This window comes from Palaemon carinicauda, chromosome 37 (genome assembly GCF_036898095.1).
Source record: "Palaemon carinicauda isolate YSFRI2023 chromosome 37, ASM3689809v2, whole genome shotgun sequence".
In the NCBI taxonomy this organism is placed as follows: domain Eukaryota; kingdom Metazoa; phylum Arthropoda; class Malacostraca; order Decapoda; family Palaemonidae; genus Palaemon; species Palaemon carinicauda.
In genome coordinates this window covers 33,570,940-33,591,724 of record NC_090761.1, presented here as the reverse complement: position 1 = coordinate 33,591,724, position 20,785 = coordinate 33,570,940, and the positions used below count along the sequence as shown (strand labels likewise).

The following is a 20,785-nucleotide window of genomic DNA, read 5'->3' as shown; positions in this document are numbered from 1 at the left end:
GGCTTCCCACTGAGCCACTATGCTGCCTCCTGCAGTTTCTCCAGCTCTATCGGAAGCTGTCGTCGACGATCCATCGCCTCTATCAACTGACGATGAGGCGTCACCTGAGGAGTAGTAAAGCACTTATTAACCTGTGCAGTAAATCATCTTCATCTTCTTCACCTCCATCATACTGCACAGGTGTTACATTGTTATTTATCAAGATCATCGTTATTGTTAGAGGTGAGTTATGTATCTTGTTATAAGAATAAAAGTTCTAAAAACATATCTATATACACATACACTATTTATATCTACATATGTATGTACATGTACACTTACACTCTATATTATTTATACATTATTTACGTATAAATGTAAATGCACGTGAAGTTTACGTAATGTATTAAATACAGTATTTATATTGCAGTATTTATACAGTACAGTACTTTATTTATGTATATATTGCAGTATTTATACAGTACAGTATTTTATTTTATGTACAGTATATAATTTATATTATTAATATTTATTTACATGATTCTTTAATGTTCTGATGATAACATAATCATTTACATGGTTAATATACACTTACTGTTATTATATATATATATATATATATATATATATATATATATATATATATATGTATGTGTACACAAAAAAATTGCATGTACAGTATTCAAAAAATGGGGAGGGAACCTACTTCGAGGTGTTTTACCTATTGCGGTCAGTTCTGGTTCCCATTAACCACGATATGCGAGGTATTACTGTAATTTCTATTTTTCATAGTATTCAAACCTGGAGCTATTTATACAAATTGGCCCGCCACCCTGTCCCCCGAGAAGTCCTGCCATAAAGCAAAGTGGTTACTCAGCCTAGAGGTGTGAGTGAGCGCGGTTGCCAGTCCACCTCACCCCCCATCTACTAACTATCGGATGTGGTAGTTATCCCTCACCAAAATTACCATGGCTCGTCTTTCAGCTATGCCAAAAGTATACCCCTATAAATAGCTCCCAGTTTGTATACTAGGAAGAATACAAATTACTTCCAAATTTGTTATATTTTTTCACAATTGGGCCAAAGCAAAGGTTTACTCATTTGTTAAACAAGCATCTTGTTAACAACCCAGGCTTTTGCATTAGCTTTCCACAACACTGAAAGCTTTTCCTTAATCACTTTGTGGGCCTTGAAGGCTCAAGGAGGCTCGGAGTGATACATCAGCAAGGGTTTCATCTTACAATCCCCACTGGTGTTTGCACAGTCCGAGGGTAAACCTGTCCTTAATAGGCTCATGCCTTGGTAGCTTCTTTTCTTCTACAGTGATGTACGTCTAACGAGGTATTTTCTTCCCGAAAAGCCCAGTTTTGTCACAGTTGAAGATTTGCTGTGGACTGTAGCCTTTCTTGACAGTCAACTCGTCGAACGTCTCAACAAAATTTTGGGCCACTTTCGTGTCCGAACTGGCAGCCTCCCTATGCCGCACTATCGAATGAACACCAGACCATCTAAATTTTTCAAACCACCCCCAAGAAGTCTTGAAATCTGGAGTTGCCCGCTTCAATGTTGTTTCTTTTGCGTTGTCCTTGGCCTGAGCAGGCTTGAGATCAGCAGAAATGGCGGTGGCCTGTCTCTCCAGCGATTTCCTTGTCCTTAATCCAAATAAGCAGCAGTCTCTCCATCTCATCATGGACGTGCTGGAGAAAACAGTCACACCCTTAGAAGATGCACTACTGTTTTTATGGCTTCATTTTGTTTTAGGATGGTTCCAATTGTAGACGGATTTCGGCCATATTCCTTAGCGATCACACTTACTCGCATGCCAGGCTCATACTTCTTGATTATTTCAATCTTTGTCTCCATAGAAAGCATCCTCCTCTTCTTTCCCTGCACATGAGTAACTTTCTTTGGACCCATGGCTAATAACGTATGAGTTGAATAACGCAATACAATACAGTTCAGTATGTAAAAGCATGTAAGCGAAATTACAAACACGAATCCAATCTGAACCATAGCATTGCCGAAATGAAATGAGCAAAAGACGCCACTACGCAGATGCATGATGGGATAGATGCCAACCAATAGGTGAGCAGGATCATATGGTGGTAACTAACATACGAGTAGGGAGATAACCAATGGGAGCGTGGGAGGATGGCGAGTTTACAGTTGGCGGCACTTGAATTTTAAAATCAGTCAAAGAAGCGGGCGGGGGTCTTGTACCATACCTCGTTTCATAGCATGAAACATTTTTCGCAATGTGAATCGGAAAAATCTGTGCATCTCGTTTCACAGCATGAAAATTTCGTAAGCTGGAGTTTTCATGTTGAGAGGTATCACTAGAAAATTTACTCTTCCTAAGCAGGATAGAGCCAAGATAGTGATCCAACCGCTCCTGCCTCAGCCACTTCGTATGCAACCAAAGTGTTGTTTTTTTAGTCGCGTGATTTGATTGGACACATTTTAACGGATTTTGAGCGAAGCGAAAAATCTATTTTTGGGCTCAAGCCATGACGTCCTGATGGAAGGTTCTTTCAGTAGCTTCCTGAGGGTATATATGACTACAGTAGATATTCCCAGAGAATTAAACTAAAGGTTTCACAGAATTCTAACTTCTGGCGCGAGTACCCTAAAGGTTTCCCTTTAGGTCTAAGATATCGTATATCAACAGGGGACGTATGCTTGACACGCCACATGGCTATCTGCACCCCACATAGCGTTTACGCTTCGAGGGGGATAAGGTGGCAAGTTATAGGAGGAGCCGTTGCAAAGTTATCCTCCTGCATTACTGTTACTGTACCTCGTGACGTAAACAAACGGCAGCCATAGCTGTCCGCCATCTTGACTGACGTCACATCCGCCCGCTTCATTCCTAATCTTGTAGCGTTTCCTGCCAGTTGTGTTTTTCCCAGTGTTCGCTATTTTCAGCATTATGTCGCAATCTTCAGCCTTGCCTTCCTCTAGAAAGTTGAGTACCATATTCTTGTCTTGTATAAATAAGCTCCAGCCGTAAAGTTTTGTAAAGGATTAATTTGGTTGGTACAGTAATTCACTCCCATTTGGTATAGAACCATACCGATATATTTTTGAAGATTTAAAACCCCAGTTTTGTCTAAAATGCTTGGTCAGTAGGTTATTGTCAGCTAAAACAGATCTACGCAGATATGATAAAGAATGCATTATAATGGAACAGTGCTCAGAATGTGAACTTTAGCTAGAGGCTCAATGACCCAATATATACACTTGGTAGAAGTTAGAGCTAAAGATAGGGAGTGCCCTTGTAGCTCAGGCTTTTCTACTAGTATTCAGGCTTTCCCTGCATCTGTGACCAGTTCCTTCTCCCTTCCGATTGAAATCTCTGAGGTAATTTCAGGTGAGTTTGAAGTAATGGAAATGCAAGCTTTTAATTAAGTGGTATTATGCAGAATGTTTTGTGGCTACTTATTGTTATCTTACAGTAGTTTCTAGTGTTATTTGAATTATCTAATGTCACGTATTGTATGTATTGCGAAAATTTAAGCCCTTCTATTGAACAAGTGCTGGACCCTTTAAGTATTGTTATCCTCATAAAAAGTTATGTCAGTAGCTCATTCTGCACATTTATGTTTCTGAGCCTTTTGATTTTGGCATACACCAACATGACTACTCACTCTTTGCCTTAGGTTGAGTGGATGGGAGTGCCAAGTACCCATTCTAATTGTGTGTATATGTAACCCAGTAATATTTGGGGTTGTAATATCCAATACGGAAACAACTACCATTGCTGTCTTAGAATAAGAGGAAGAGATTTTATTCCTCCTCTTTGGAAGAGAATGTCTATTTATTTTCTAACTGCTTGCAGATCAGATTGTACATCACCAGATCTAGTAAGTCAGACAGCAGTATCTGAGTTTGGACCATCCCATATGTCTCCATTTGTTAGCACTATCCTTGTTAATTTGTTTGTGAATGTTGTAGTAGCATTATTTAGTTATGCCTACAATGATTTAGGAAAGGTGGTGTTAACACTTTGTCAGAAGCATACCATTCCTATAACAGTAGTTCCATAGTGTAATTTCTCACTTAGTCCCTCTGCATCATTCAAATCAAACTTAGACCTATCAGCTCATCTCAACCCAGTGCTTTACATGTTCCAGTTTCACAGCTGCTCAAGACACATGCTTTTTCCAATGTTATCTTTCCCTTTCTGGGCTAGACCATGATGACTGTAGTCTTCCCAGACCTTTGGTTCTTGACTTTGCTAAAGAGTTAAGGAGGAGTAGGATGAAATGTAAGCTTATGGAATAGTATCCAATTAACCTATATGAATGGTAGATCTTCTCTGACCTCTTAAGTTTTCAAATGTACTGTATATTAACCTATCATATGGGTCAATCACGCTCTTTTGAAGATTGGCGCACAACTTTTTCTTCTTTTGCACATTTATATAATTCTTTAGTATCTTTAGCTGTTAGGAATGAAGAGATTAGGCAAGTGTACTTTCATTTATTACTAAAGAAAAGGGAACAACTATGTTATCTTCTTGTGAAAGTGTTATGGGTAATCAAAAACATCAATGTATAGTCATAATTTAGCACTGTTGTTGGATAAAGAGCTTCTAAACCAATATCTGATTTGATTCTCAGGCTATCAGATCCTCTAAATCACTGTTTTTTTAGTGCCTTTCCAGAGCATGACCCTTGTGATCACTTGCTTCCTTTCAGCCATCAATAAACAGGATCTGGATAAGATTTGTTTTTTTATTTAGAAGAGTACGCGCCTATAACAGAGAGAAACCTTGTCTTTTGGGCAAGTCAGATGAGATAAGTTCACTAAGTGACTTACCTTCATGTACAAGTGGGGACCAGGCTCCTTCTTTTCCATCTTGATCATTGAGACATGTTGGTTTTGAAGTAAGGAAACCCGCTATTGCTTCTTCTTATAGTAAACCCAGTGGCATTACGGGAAATTACAGCGCTTTCATTAAAGGCCTAGTCTTTACTGTAATAGAAGGCTATACAACAAGTTCAAGTAACCTCCCTCAATTTTTACAATCGCCGTTTTCTTGTTATGAGGTCGGCAAGGGAATGGCATCCAGTTCCGGACGTACCAAGCATAAAAGTATCTTTTGATTATGAAGTTCTCATGGAAACCCCCTTGATGATACTAGCTATCATTCTATGAATGTCCTTCATCAACCAAGCAGACCTATACCTGATGTTCCTATCCACCATATTTTCTCAGAAATACTCATGGTTCATCTAGGGGGGCAAGGTTTTCCATTTTATATGTCTATGCTTCAGTGTAGACACTACATCATAAGTATTTATAAAAATGGTGGCTCCTATAGGAATTTTGACTTGTTGATATCTTCCCTCACTTGAGCTGGTACAAGAAAAGGCCATCCCTCAAGAGGTGGTTCTGATGCTGCCTAGGATGTCCATTGATTTTATAGCAGGGACAGTTTCATTAGCAAGAAGGGTCTTCTTCTTTCCCACCATTATTCCTTTATTAAGAGGCCAGTTGCTTGATCTGTCCTCTCCAATGCCTTCTATCAAAGGCATCCTCTTCCACCAAACCTTTTCTCTCTATATCATCCTTCACCTAATTCTCTGCCTCCCTCTCGATCTTCTCCCCCTAACAGGTTCTTCCCAAGCCCTCCTCACTTCCTCCCCACCATTCATCCTTAACATGTGCCCACACCATCTCGGCCATGACACTCTTATCACCTCTGATGGCGTCAATGACCTTAGATGTCAGGATGCCAGAAAACTTTTAATCAATCAATCAACTATCACCTCTGAAATCTTCACTATGCCTTCTATTCTTATTTCATCATTTTCCAATCTTTCTAACTATGTAGTTAGGATGATTGTTCCAGGTCAAAGATCACTGTTCTTGGTCAAAATGGGCAATGTGGATATCTGTCTTTTGGAAACTTGTTGAATTGGGATTACAATCTCCCATAGAAACAATGCTTTTAGGGGATCTCTCTCTCTCTCTCTCTCTCTCTCTCTCTCTCTCTCTCTCTCTCTCTCTCTCTCTCTCTCTCTCTCTCTCTCCCCCCCCCCCCCCCGAGCTAAAAGGTCACCGCTGCGAGTCGGTGTAAATATGCCTCGCTAAAAGAAATGGACTATAGAGTTAGTTGCTGGTTCGGTATATCTACACTATAACTTAAAGCTGGCTATTCTTACTCTGGTTACCAAAATAGCTGTCGTATGAGGTAGAGGAAAAATTTGTAATTTTTAAATTGATTGTCAAATTTACCTTCTATAAAGGAATAGCAAGTGCATCTTGGGCAAGTGTTGAAATGATTAGTTGTATTTTGAGTATTATGCTTATACTATTTCGAATAATGTATTGGTAATTTTTTGTAGTATTATCTAACAGAATTTGAGAAGAAAATACTGTGTTAGAGGAAAGAACATTATGGATGACATTTAATCATTGATATTAAGAGCCATGTAAAGTACTGTAGTGTGATTGGGAGAGTTATTCAATATACAGATGTACTGATGGTGTAAAATTGTTTTTCCCCAGATGGTCCATACAGCTGTTAAATAAAACTTGAAAGCTGGTTTTAGAATACATGAACTTTAATTTGCTAGGAAATATCACCTCTCTAAATCTTGTTGACTCTAATTGAAACACTTGTTTTGCAATTATATATTTTTAATTTCAGGACCATAAATTGTTTTAGTACAATAACCTCCAGACTTTTCACTAATAGTTATAATGGTCTGAATTTATGCGTTCATATATTGTTTTGTTATTATTTAAGTTCCTTCTACAGACGCGGAAGCTCAAAAATCATCTAGAAAGAGAATGTTAAGTATTAAAGAACAAAATGAAGGCAGACCTCCCAACAAACGTGTTTGCAGGCTGAATCATAATTTCAGTGACCATGTATTTGATGAAAGCATTGCATCTGTAAGATATGAATATTTCAATCATATTAAAAAGACGGCGCAAACCAGAAGAAAGCTTTATGAAAAGTTGCACATGCTAGAAGTTGCTAAGTCAGAGGTCAGTATGTTTGTGTTCTGTGTATTTGATACTGAAATATAGTTCTAGCTTTAAATTTTGGGTTTAGAAACAGTGTAGACACCTTTATTTTGACGAATCTTACTGGTAAGTCACATTGCTTATATGTGTGAACCATATGCTTTTAAATTTTGAAACCAAAAATAAATTTTTCTCTGCATATCCGATAGCCTCCCTTCCTGGAGTAAGAGGCTTTGTGCCTGGTAATTTGGTGCCAAAAATTATAATGATGCACCTTATTAGGATGACATGTAATTTTAGAGGTGGGTTGCAGGTACATGCTATTTCTTGGCAGATTCTGGTCCCTGTGATTCATGAACTCTCCCCACCTAATGGTTTTCACAATATCTCAGTTGACAGGAAGGGTAAAAGTGAGATGTTAATGGTACCCTTACTTGTCTAGTCAGAATTTAAAAAAATCCTTGTGCAGCATGCAGGAATAAGTTATTTTTCAGACTGCAAGCTTATGTGTAACAAATTAAGATGAGAGTCAAAAAGCGAGGCAAAAAGAGCCAAGTTGGAAGAAGAAAAGTAAAAAAATGAAAGTGAAAACAAAATTAAAATTAAGTTTAGTGTAACGTAAGATTAACATATTTTTTTTAAGTGTGTATTGTAAGCTAATTTCATTTAAGGTAAATTTAAAGTTTAAGTTATGTTACGTAGCGTTACAAAAGTAGCGTACTGAACGTGTTGCCGTTAAGTCTCTCTCCTCTCCTTTCTCTCTCCCTCCTCCTCCGCACACACCGCCGTTAGCCGCTACCATCTGTCTCGAAGGCAAGAACTCCATAATAATGTCACATTTTCTTGCAGATCATAACCAGTACAGTACATAGGTATTTTTTATTTTGTGAGCGTAGGTTGTGAATTAGAACAATTAAACACATGTTTTTATGAATAGAACTTACCTGGCAGTTATATATATACAGTATAGCTATAGTCTCTGACGTCCGGCAGAATTTTTCAAAACTCGCGGCAACCGCTGTGTGGTGGTTAGGTGGTTAATAACCCGTACAGAGTGGAACCTGGAATCATTCCCTTTTTCTGTTCCTCAGATCATCTCTGCCGGTTGGACTGACAACATCGTTGGTCCGCCATTGGAGTTTTTCGTTCGCTTTTCCCTGTGTCGCTGTACTGGACTTCTTTTTTGGTGACGTACACTGATTTGGGGTTTTGGCAATCGCATTTGTTATTATTCTTTAACTTTTTGTTTGTTTACAATGACTGATAAACTTCATTTTCGTGTTTGTGTAAATGAGTTATGCAAGGTGAGGTTACCGAAACTTTCGGTAGACCCTCACACTGTTTGTTTGAAGTGCAGGGGTTTTGATTGTGCGCTTGATAATAGGTGCAAGGAATGTGAGGTTTTGAGCGAGAAGGAATGGTTAAGTATGAAATACTCTGTGCATAAGTTAGAGTTAGATAAAGCCAGGAGGGCTTCGAGATCTAAATCTAAATCTGTTGATGAGCTTAGTTTAGATATTTCATTTGATCCCTTAATTATTTCCTCTGTAGAAGTTGAACCTTCTCCTGAGGTAGTAACTCCTGCCCCTTCTATAGGAACTGTATCTACGGATGACCCTCGGTACGCCAGGATGGCGGCTGAGTTGAAGGCTATTAAAGACCAACTTTCAGCCTTTAAAGGTTAGAGTGAGGGTGTAATTAGTGCTTGTGAAAGTGCAGTGGAGGTGGCGACTGATCAAACCTGTCACTTCCCTAGGTCTAGACCTCTACCAAGCTCCCAGGACCAAGGGAGAAGGTACGTCGACGGCCGAAAGGGAGTGAGAGGTACGCATCCTTGGTCAGGCGTCGCCTCAGGCAGTCCTGTTGCGTTTTCCCAGGCTGCTCATGACCGCCACGGAAAAGGCATGTTGGAAGTGATGGTGTTTTCCCCGAGCCCCTCGCCTAGACGCAAATGGCAGTATGAAGCTTCGAGACCGACCAAGAGGAGGTGGAAACAAGCTCTCCAGACCCGTTCTCGCTCTCCCTTATTGAGTAGCCCGGGACCTTTTCCTTCCGAGGATGACTGGAACTCCATTTCAACGAAGAGGTCAAAGCCTAGAGATGGAAGGAAGGAAGATTCTCCTCTTCTTTCAAGTGACAATAGACTGTCGAGAGACCCTTCTCCTACGACCAGCGCTAATCGGCAGCCATCGCCTTCAGAAACGCAGGATCCAGCAGCAGTCGCGAAGTCTTTTATGAAAGTTATGCAGAAGCAGCTGTCTTCTCTGGTGCAAGCTTTTAGCCGCCCTTCCTCCCAGTCGAGCAGGCGTAAGGACGACACTTTACCGATTAAGAAATCGGCCTCTCCCAGGGAACCGCAGCGTGATTCGTCAAGTGCGCGGTACCGCGCTTCTTCTTCCTTGACACGCGGTCAGGACGCTTACGATTCGCGTCGTCAGGACGCTTCCGTCTCTCGCTCCCGATGCCAGGACGCTTCCAGCCTGCCTCTCCAGGATGCTTCCGCTTCACAACGCCAGGACACATGCAGCTTTCGTCGCAAAGACGCTTCCAGCTCTCGGCGTCAGGACACATCCTCTTTTCGCCTTAAGGACGCTTCTATCGCGCAACAGGACGCCTCCAGCGAGCGGCGCCAGGACGCATGCATTCCTCGGTGTCAGGATGAATTCAGCCCTCTCCAACAGGACGCATCCGACGATTTGCTTTTCTCGGACGTATATGAGCAATTGGAAACTGATTGGCTTGTTAAAGCAACTAAAGACTTAGTTCCTGCAGCCCAAAGAGAGACTGAGTTGGAAGTAGGGCAAGATCTAGAGGATATCTCAGAGGATGAGGATAAGCCTGCTAACGCGGCTGCATATTATAAGGTTCTCTCTTGCTCCCCCTTTGAGCTTTATGGGGAGGAGTTTCAATCTGCTGCTCCTCGTTCTCCTCAGTCGCAGTTTAGCAGGAAGAAGGCCAAAAAGCAGTCTGCTTTCATCAAAGTGAAGCTGTCCATCTCAGCTAGGAAAGTTCTCGCTAGAGTAGATGACTGGCTGAAGGAGCGTAGGCTAGCGGTCAAGACCACCTTCTCGTTTCCACCAGATAGACGCGTCTAAGACGGGCATGTGGTACGAGACTGGAGAAGCTCTGGGCCTGGGAGTGCCTGCCTCCTCCCAGGGGGACTTCTCTGGCATTGTTGACTCTTCCAGAAGACATGCCCTTAACTCGGCAAAGGTAATGTGGTCTAAGTCTGAGCTTGACCACCTCGTCAAGGAAATTTTCCGAGCCTTTGAAGTCTTCAGATTTTTGGACTGGTCTCTGGGTACGCTGGCCAAGAAAACAGAACGGTTGGAAGATACAGAAGTCCTTACTAGTATTATGGCCTGCATGGACAAGGTTCTTAGGGATGGGTCAGATGAGTTGGCTTCCCTATTTTCTGCTGGAGTTTTAAAGAAGAGGGCCCTTTTATGTTCCTTCACTTCTAGATCAGTTACAGTCGGGCAGAAGGCCGAGCTCCTTTACACCCCTCTCTCGGAGCACCTTTTTCCTGAGTCCCTTGTCAGGGACATTACCCTTTCGCCAGCGCAAAAGGCCACACAAGACCTCCTGTCACGCTCTGCTAGGAAGCCTTTACAAGCAGTTCCTTTGTCATTGAAAAGAGAGGAGAGGAAGCTTCAGCAGCCCTTTCGAGGTAGAGCTCCGACGAGAACAGACTTCAGGGGAAGAAGGCAGGAGACGGGCGGTAGAACGAAGAGGGGTTCGTTCAGATCCCGCTCCAGGAGATGAAGCTCAAGTCCTCCAGACAGCGGTAGGAGCAAAACTGTTACTTTTTTGGCAGGCTTGGAAGAAAAGAGGGGCAGACGCCTGGTTCCTCTCGGTCATCAAGGAGGGATACAAGATCCCCCTCTTGAAGAAGCCTCCGCTTTCAAATACACCTCTAGCCTTGGTGACGCAGTACTCGGACGTCGGGAAAGTAGAGGCTCTACTGAATCTGGTGAACCAGATGCTGGAGAAGGGAGTGATAGAGCCAGTTCTGGAACTATCTGCCCCAGGTTTCTACAATCGCCTGTTTCTGGTACCCAAGAGCTTGGGTGGATGGAGACCAGTTCTAGATGTTAGCGCTCTGAACTTCTTTGTGGAAAAGTCAAAATTTACCATGGAGACGACTCATTCGGTGCTGGCAGCGGTACGTCCAGGGGACTGGATGGTGTCTCTGGATTTATAGGACGCTTACTTTCACATCTCCATCCATCCGACTTCGAGGAAGTTCCTAAGATTTATGATTCAGGGCAAGAGTTTCCAATTCAAGGCTCTTTGCTTCGGCGTCAGCACTGCTCCTCAAGTCTTCACCAGGGTAATGGTGAACGTGACAGGATGGCTTCACTAAGAGGGGATAAGAGTATCTCTATATCTGGACGACTGGTTGATAAGATCCTGATCGAAGGAGAAATGTCTCGAGGACCTATACAAGACTTTTATGATGGGTCAGGAACTGGGTCTTGTCATCAACAAGGAGAAGTCCCAGACCAAACCGAGTCAGACAATTCTTTATTTGGGGATAGTTCTGGACTCGGTTCGTTTTCTGGCTTCTCCCTCCCAAGAAAGGCAGACCAGGTGCCTCGGGAAGGTTCAGGAATTCCTGGAAAGACAGAAGTGCTCAGCGAGGGATTGGATGAGTTTGCTGGGAACCCTCTCCTCACTCGAACAGTTTGTCTCTCTGGGAAGACTGCACCTCAGACCTCTTAAACGCTTCTTATCAAGGGTGTGGGACAGGAAGATTCAGGAGGACTCCTTTTCCTTCCTCATTCCAGCAGAAATCAAGAGTCTTCTGATTTGGTGGCTGGATCCAGCTATTTTAGGGGAAGGAATCTCCCTGTTCAGGAAGAACCCAGACCTAGTGTTGTTCTCAGACACTTCGGAGTCAGGATGGGGAGCAACACTGGGAAGCAAGGAGGTCTCAGGCTCTTTGGGAAAGGAGCAAGCCAGGTGGCACATCAACAGGAAGGAGTTGATGGCCATTCTGTTAGGACTGAAGGCCTTCAAAGACTCTGTGTCGGGAAGGATAGTGGAGGTCAATTCGGACAGCACCACGGCTTTGGCTTACATCAGAAAGCAAGGGGGAACTCTCTCTCTGTCTCTGTTCGAAACAGCAAAAGAGCTCCTTCTGTGGTCGAAGGAGAACAACGTAGAACTTCTAACAAGATTTGTGCAGGGACAGAAGAATGTAAGAGCAGACATGCTCAGCAGGAAAGGGCAAGTTCTTCCCACAGAGTGGACCCTCAACCATCAGGTCTGTCAAAGTCTGTGGAAGTTATGGGGGAGGCCTTTAATAGACCTCTTCGCCTCCAACCAAAACAAAATGATCCCCAACTACTGCTCCTTAGTCCCGGACAAGGAATAACGTTACTAAAGTAAACTAAAACGAGATAAGTTAACCTAACCCGAGTCGGGATCTCGGCTACGCTATTACCACCGAGAGGCCCTATCGTCAACGATAGAAATGTTATCAGGAAAAGGAAATATAGGAAGGAAGGGTTTATCCTCATTTCTCTAAAAGAGAAGCGTATCGAATTATACTAATGATTCTAGGAGATATTTATCTCCGACTGAATTAATAAAAACGATACAAGAGGTTAAGCGGGGGATAATGTTACTAAAGTTTACTAAAACGAGTTAGGCTAACCTAACCCAAGTCGGTATCTCGGCTACGCTAATACCACCGAGGCCCTATGTTTAATAAGAAGAGGAACTATTACATGTGTACAGCTTATCTTCACTAGTATAATTTTGCCTAAATACCTAGAACTTCTTTATAGCTAATTACCGGGAACGTCGTACTACTAACTAAATAAAGCATTTATGCGTACGATAGCGGTCGAAAATGGCCGCCTCCGGGGATGGCAGTGCTCCACTTAACACACCTAAATTATGTTAATTTAAATGTGAGAAGGGAGCCAAAAACTATACACAAGAAAGATTAAATACTCAACTTTCCAGAGGATGAAGATGCTGGAGATTGTATAGTGATATTCCTTAAAAACAGTAACAACACCGAGAGCAAGTGGGAGAAACACCGTGCTTAAATGGCTACTATTAAAGGAATAGTTACGCCATAGTAGTACGGGGAGGGGATCCACCGGGTAACCTTGATGACGGCTCCCTTCAAACTCGCCACTCTTCCCCCTCAAGGCGATAACTATTTGGGGTGAAGATTGCTATGTGTCGTATCAAGAAATACATCCCCTGATATTATGCGATATCCTTAAGTTATGTTAAGGATACTCGCGCCAGGAGTTGGAATTCTAGAGACCTGTGGTCAATTCTTTGGGAGTATCGCTGTAGCCAAATATCCCTTAGAAAGCTACCTAAAGGAACCTTCCATCACGACAACATGGCGATATCACCCAAAAATAGATTTTTCGCTTTGCTCAAAATCCGTTTAGGGATCATAGTTCCTAAATATTTAAAATGATTCTACCTCAATAATTCTTTCTCCTTCAAGTGATATTTCATCTTCCATTGCATATTCCGTTCTCATCATCGCCGTATTTCTTCTATTTATCTGGAGGCCAACCGCCTGAGATATTTCATGCATTCTGGTAAGCAAGCTTTGCAAGTCCTGTGGTGTTCTGCTAATAAGAACAGGGTCATCAACATACTCTAGGTCTAGTAATTTCCTGTTACCAATCCATTCCAATCCTTCTCTACCATTCTCAACTGTTCTGTGCATTACAAAATCCATGAGGAGTATAAACAACATAGGTGACAACACATTCCATTGGAGTACTCTACTGGCCACTGGGAATTCATTTGATAGGACTCTACTAACATTAGCTTTGTATTTGCTATGCTTATGAACTTACTTAATCAAATTTACATATTTAAGAGGAATTTAAATGCAGGACTCTCCCCAAGATTTGCCAGTGCATTCTATCAAAGGCTTTATCATAGTCTACAAATGCCATCAAAAGGGGATTTCTATATTCTTCACATTGCTGTACCACGTCCTAAAATAAAAATTTGGTCGGTACAACTTCTACATTTTCTAGATCCTGCTTGTTCATCTCAGCTTTTCATCAATATTTCTCTCTAGTCTCTTTAGAATGAGCATACTATATATTTTCATGACAACTGACGTAAGTGTGATGCCGTTGTAATTATTGCAATCAGTGAAATCTCCTTGTTTTGCCATTTTCACCAACACTTTTAGCTCCCATTCATCAGGTTTTGCCTCTTCACTCCACATTCTACAATATAATCTTGTAAGTTTTCTGGGAGTCACTTCATTTTCGTCCAATATCATCTCGGCAGTTATTCCATTGTATCTGGAGGCTTTCCATCTCTTTTTAGTTTTTTAATGATGGCTTCGACTTCAAACACACAATTCATTCATGGGCATATTAAGGTCTTCTTCAGCTTTAGGTATATCAATCAAATTATTCCCTTCATATCTTCTATTCATGACCTCGCTAAAGTAATCTATCCAACATTGCCTTTCTTCACCGTCAGTTGTTATAACAGATCCATCTCTCTTTTTAATGGGTATATGCTTCTTTTTCTTTACCCCCATAGAGATTTCAATGATGATTCTATGAGCAATTCTAACACTAGCCACTACCTGAATTCATAGCTTTGTCAGCCTCATCTGCTTTCCTGTGTAAATAATCTCTCCAGTCATTCCTGGCTTTTTTTTTGACTTCACTATCACTACTGGAATACTTAGCATGCTCTACCTTGTAATTTTCATTACTTTCTAGAAAACTTTCAACAATAAATATCTGTCATGATAATATTTTTAATAAATCTAATAATAAAAATAATTTTGACATTTTTAATAATAATTTTAACAATTTTGATAATGATAATTTTGATAATAATTTTATACTGTCCCAAGTATCATTTAATATCAACGGTTTTCTTTTTGTAACTACATGTCCCAAAATTTCACTACCATCTGACTGATATATGTTTTTAATATCATACCATTCTTCATTAATTGTCTGCTCTTTGTCTCTTGTCTCTAAGACTGCAAATTGATTCTTACATTTGACTGCAAAGGTTTTTCTGTGCTCATCTTCTACAAACTTAGTAGTATGAAACCTAGGTATTGTATCTACAATTTTGTTGGGTGCTTTCAGTTTTAATTTCAGTGTGGCAATGAGGAGCTGGCAATCTTTACCAATATCTGCACCTCTATAGATTCTTACATTTCTCAGAGTCTTCCTTCTCTCTTTAATAATGGCTATGTGATCCATTTGATTTTTGTAATTGCCACATGGTGAAGTCCATGTATATTTGTCGATGTCCTTGTGCTGGAAAAGATTGTTTGCTGAACAAAAACTTATAAAATGTGCCCCATTTTCATAATATTACCCTTAATATCATTAATAATTACCTAATATATGTTGGTTTGGTGTAAGGTCCATCATTGTCTCTTAGTTAGATAATGCTTCTTCTTGATGGGTCAACACTTATCAAACTTGTGTAACAAAACAGAGAAAGAGAAGGCAGGAACAAAACATAGTATCCTTAAGTATAAAATATACCACATCTTGTACTGTACAATATAATAGTAGTTTTCATTTACATGTAAATGGAATCTAACTATCTGTGTATAGGAATTAATTTTGTTTATAGAGGTAAATGCCACGGATTGCAATATAAATACTGATACCTGCCCATGATTTGAAGCTTCCTTTATGTTTACTTTTCATTAGGTAAATGTAATGTTATGTACTTGGAAATTTGCAGTCAGAAGGAAATCACCCTTTATGCTCATCAGCAATGTAGACAAAATGATGTTGGCCATGATTTGGTGAATTCAGTTTTATAGCTTTATTTACTATTTAAAATGTTATAGATCATGATGTACCCCTAATTGAAGTTGAAAGAGTATAGGACAAGATAAAATTAGGAGAATACATATTACATCTTAATCCCATAATAGGAAGAGCTGTTATAAAAAAGTATTGATGATATTAATTTTGTACTATTTAGGAAAGATTAGTCTGCAATAGTATTCCAATCACTAGATACCAAATGTGGAATTTTTTGATGGATGGGTGAATTTACTTTGCAGGTAAGAGTAATCAACCGCTTTTATATGGGGCTACCAGACCAAGATCTTTCAGTATCGCAGGATATTTTGGAGCAAGAGCAGGTTGACAGCAATGAGCTATTCAAGAAGTTTAAAAACATATATAAATGGAATGGTCGTTTGTTTGTTCCTTGAGCGGTTGGTAAATTCTACTTGAGAAATCATACAATGGTAGGTTTGCCTGATTCATTATTTTTGTGCTAACTAACTACACGGCAAGCTGGGTACAGAAGACTCTTCCATATATTGATGAAAATCAGTAAACATTTATGGGAGAGTCATTTTCATTAGGTATAAAAGTCTTGTATATATGAAGCCCTTAATTTGAGGTTATGTCCTTTAGTATAGACCAAGTACCAGCTTTGGTTTGCTCCAAGCTATAAAAAAATCACTGAAAGATCAACTTGAACCTGCACTATTGTAGAAATACAATTTAATATAATTCCCCTGAAATTAGAAGACCAAGAGTGAATGTAAAGTCTTTTTTAGGGGAAACTTAAACATTGGAGTCACACTTGACAATGCAGGTATTCATAACATGTCCAGGTTTTTATTATTATTCCTCATTTCAAGTACGTGGTGCAGTAATATACTGTATTAAATATGGTTGACATAGGGAAAATAGGAAACCTGCTAATGGTCTTGATAACAGGTTTTGTTAAGCTTATAGCTTGTTTCATTTAAAGTTAAATCCATTCTAGTTATATATATATATATATATATATATATATATATATATATATATATATATATATATATATATATATATATATATATATATGCGTGTGTGTGTATGTATGTATATATAGTTGTGTGTGTATATATATATATGTATATATATATATATATATATATATATATATATATATGTGTGTGTGTATGTCTGTATGTATGTATGTATGTTTGAACTTTTATGTCCGTATAGTTTTTTAGTGAGATTAGGTGTGGTGTCTATAATGTTTAGTGTGCTCTCTATATGGTTTGAATTTTATTGTTGAAATTATCTGAAGTGTTTTGATGTACTGTAATGGACATGTAAGTTGCAAGGTAAGAAAAGATGGTGCTCAAAATTGATGGGTGAGAGTAAACATATTTTAAAATTGTAAAGTGAATTTTGACATTAGTTTTGTTGTAATAATATTGATTCTTATCCAGTAGCAAAGAATTTTTAATCTCCTGTGTAGATTTTTCTGTAAAGTATAGTATTTTGTTTTTGTGGAGATTTTTTACTAGGTTTATTAAGTATGGTTGTGAAGTTTATAGATTTTATGAACCACTAAGTAAGGTTGAGCTGTTTGCAGTCTTAATTTAACCTTATAATCTCAACCTAGTTGTACTTGTAGGTTTTTGTTATCTTTTTTCTTTTTTATTCTTTTTGATCTTATATTTTGATTTACTTGTCCTGTCAAGGTTCCAAGTGAAGAGGCCTTATTGAGTGAAAGAGTGAGATACTGTATATAAAACTCATTGTTACTTATTGTACATACAACTTTAAGGCTCCTGAAGTATCAAGATTTCTATGCCCAGTAAATAGTTTTTTTTTTTTATTTTTAGCATTATCAGAATATCGTGATATCACGTTGACAGGAAGGTTTTTTCCTGTGGTCAATGCTCAGATCCCAGTTACTGTAAAGGCTTTGGTAAGATTTGATTTTTTTCAGATAGGATCTCTTAGTATTGCCAAAATCAAGGCTTGGTAAAAATTAATGTTCGCGAATTTGAGTATTCATTGTGAGACCTGTGAATTCCTTGATGTATATTTTGGAGTTACAGTATATAACAGTGAATGCAAAGGAACATTCGTAATTATATGAGTGAATGCTTCTTAACAGAAAAGAACAATTGCCATCATTAGACAGGGCATAAAACAAACACTGAAATAATGCATGTGCATTTTGTTACTAAATATTTAGTGGTGCTACTCCCTGTAAGTTTAGACTACTGTAAATCTAAAATGAGGTAATGTTGCCAAGAAACAAGAAAGAGGTAGATAGATGTCTGTTTGCTGTACTTTTCTATTGGATGTTTTGAATAAGTTGTGATATGATATTTTAGAAACCATTTTTTTGAAGATTTTTTCTGTACCAATAGGTGTGCTTCTTCAAATGTCCAAAAATGTCAAAATAAGAAATAGCTTGTTATTGGATGGTGAAATGGTCTGAAAATCATTAAAATTGTAAGTCTAAAAGTAATAAGGAACATTGAGAAAAGTAATAAATTCTTTGCAGTAATGTTTCATGTACAATAGTTTTTGATCAAGATAGTTTCTTAATTTTTTATTTTTATTTTACCAATAAAAAATGAAATGAAATTTCAGCCAGGTATTTCTTAGTATGAGATGGTGGTTTATGATTTGAGACCCTTTGCTAAAGGGGTTAATTTCATTGCATTTTGATTTGACCTATGAAGTTTATATAAGACAGCAAATAGATTCATAACATGTTGGTGCATCTTTCAACAAGAGCTGATAAACTAATCAGAATTATTATGATCACCTGAGAGCTGCCTTGGACGTATCAAGTTACTGTACTTTATTACAGTACAGTTCTTATGCTACCTTTATAAATTAATAGCAGTGATGTGTGTAAGATGCAATTTCTTTTTTTCACTTCCCCTTTTTAAAAATAGTTATATTTCATCTTAGATCAGTGGTCCTTATCCAGTAAAAGTATTTTGGGTTTCTAATTACCAATTTACTTTTGGAATTGCAATAAATTGCTATTTTACTGCACTTTAGCAACATTGCAACGCAAATTTTTTTTTGCGGCCCCTGCAGGACAAAGGTCTCAAACATATCCCACTCGTGTCTGTTTATGGTCTTTCTATGCCAGTTTTTACAGTGCTACCTTTACAGGCTGTTACTATTGATAGAAAATTATTTCAAATGATACAGAGACAAATGTTAGCTTATATATTCTTGTTACCTTTAGTAAAGTTATATGATTAAAGAGTTATCATTAATGAGTAATTGGTAAAGGTTGGTCTCCTTTGATAGTTTATCAAGTGCAGAGCCTATCATGAAAGATACCTTAAGTAAATAGATAAGTAAATAAGACAATCATGATAAAATTATTGAGTTTATTGGGAGAACCCAAGTCACAGAGTTTGCCCAGAGAACAGGTGCCTGGTAACTTCAAGAAGGGAGGATATAGGGTATGTAGAGGAATTTTTTTAAGTAAAAAAAAAAATTGCGCTTCGTATGTGAAAGAAATATGATCCATAATAATAAATCGTTATTGGCTTTACTTGGCATTATATAACTATCAATACAATTTCTTTCATGTCTTTTCTAAAAGAAATTAAGCCAAGATTCACAAAGTTTTGTTGAAGGTATATAAGGAAACCAGTGATATGGAAGCATTATTAAGGGGTTAGCACATGTCCACATATTTTCAGCATTCTCTGGTGTATCTGTTATCTAATTTCTGTGAATGTTAAGGGCCAACTGTAATATATTTGTCCTATTGTTACTCTTTTAGAGCTACCTTTCTAACCATTTCATGTATTATACACTATGCTAGAGAGATTAAAGGCCTCTTTTGATTTGGTATTATGATTGATTAATTGCACTCCTAAATCACATTTGTTCCGGCGCAAATACAAACCCTCCTCTATTTATCACTGCGTTACTTTCGGCATAGGTGAAAGACGAGCCATAATAATTTTTAGTAAGGGATAACTACCCCATCTGCTAGTGAGCGAGGGGTGGGGGGTTAGACTCGCTACCCCGCTCTCTCGCACCTCTTGGCTGAGTAACCACTTCATATATATATATATATATATATATATATATATATATATATATATATATATATATATATATCTATATATATATATATATATATATATATATATATATATATATATATATATATATATATATATATATATATATATATATATATATATTTGTTCCAACACGAATACTTACCTCGAACTACTTTCTTTAGGAGTTACTGGTAATCTCCTCTCTACCGACCAGAGTTTTGCGTAGGTTACCCCCCACCCCGCTTTCTAAGGAGGCCTACCCCCGGCATTAAGGAATGTGCCCCGAGGGTAGGCTCAAGGTAGGTTGCTGTCCGGCTGGGTCAGACTCATCATTAAGTTCTCTGGTCGCGCGGTGTAAACACCTTGCTCTCGTTCTCTATCGATCCTTTGTGTGCGTTCTAGTGCCCCACGTGTTCCCAGCGTGGTAACTTGCGTTTTCCAGTGTACTTTTCCCGGGTGTTCCTGTGCGTTCACCTTCCACCCGTGTGCTTACCCAGTGTTTTCATTGATTTCCTTCGTGCTTGTGTCGTGCGTTGTGTGCATTATGGAGCAAATCCGCCGTTGTCCTGGGCCTAGAGCCGGGAAATCGTGTGGAGCGTTCCTCTCCAAGCCTGAAGTGGATCCTCACTCCCTTTGTTCCTCCTGTAGGGGAAAGGTTTGCTCGTCAGCAGATACGTGCCCCGAGTGTGTAGACTGGAGCGATATCCAGTGGGTACGTTACGGTACCAAAAAGAGGAAATCGGCGAAACGTTCCCCCAGGAAAACTAGTGTTTCTTCACCGCTACCATCACCCAGTGAGCGGTCCGACGGGTCCTCGGTTTCACCGTCCCCTACACAGAGTAGGGGACGAGGTAAGTCTAGTGTTGTGAATGAACAAGGCGTCCTTTCCCAGGGCTAGTGAAGGACCCAGTAGTGCGTCCGGAGAGTCGGCCCTTGTGCTCCGGGGGCACGCTTCCTCCGATGACCCCTTGTGGGGTAGTA

The 20,785-nt window shown here is 39.3% G+C and overlaps 1 protein-coding gene across 2 annotated transcripts in view; it reads left to right on the top strand.

The window, feature by feature from the left end:
- LOC137629062 (uro-adherence factor A-like) overlaps nt 1–16,729 on the top strand; it is a 72,262-nt gene extending 55,533 nt beyond the window's left edge. For both annotated transcript variants that reach the window (XM_068360330.1, XM_068360329.1), the window contains exons 4-5: nt 6,749–6,981; nt 16,019–16,729. In XM_068360330.1, the coding sequence (XP_068216431.1) occupies nt 6,749–6,981; nt 16,019–16,171 (386 nt within the window). In that variant the 3' untranslated portion in view covers nt 16,172–16,729. The remainder of the gene's footprint in view (nt 1–6,748; nt 6,982–16,018) is intronic.
- The last annotated feature ends 4,056 nt before the right edge of the window (nt 16,730–20,785 follow it).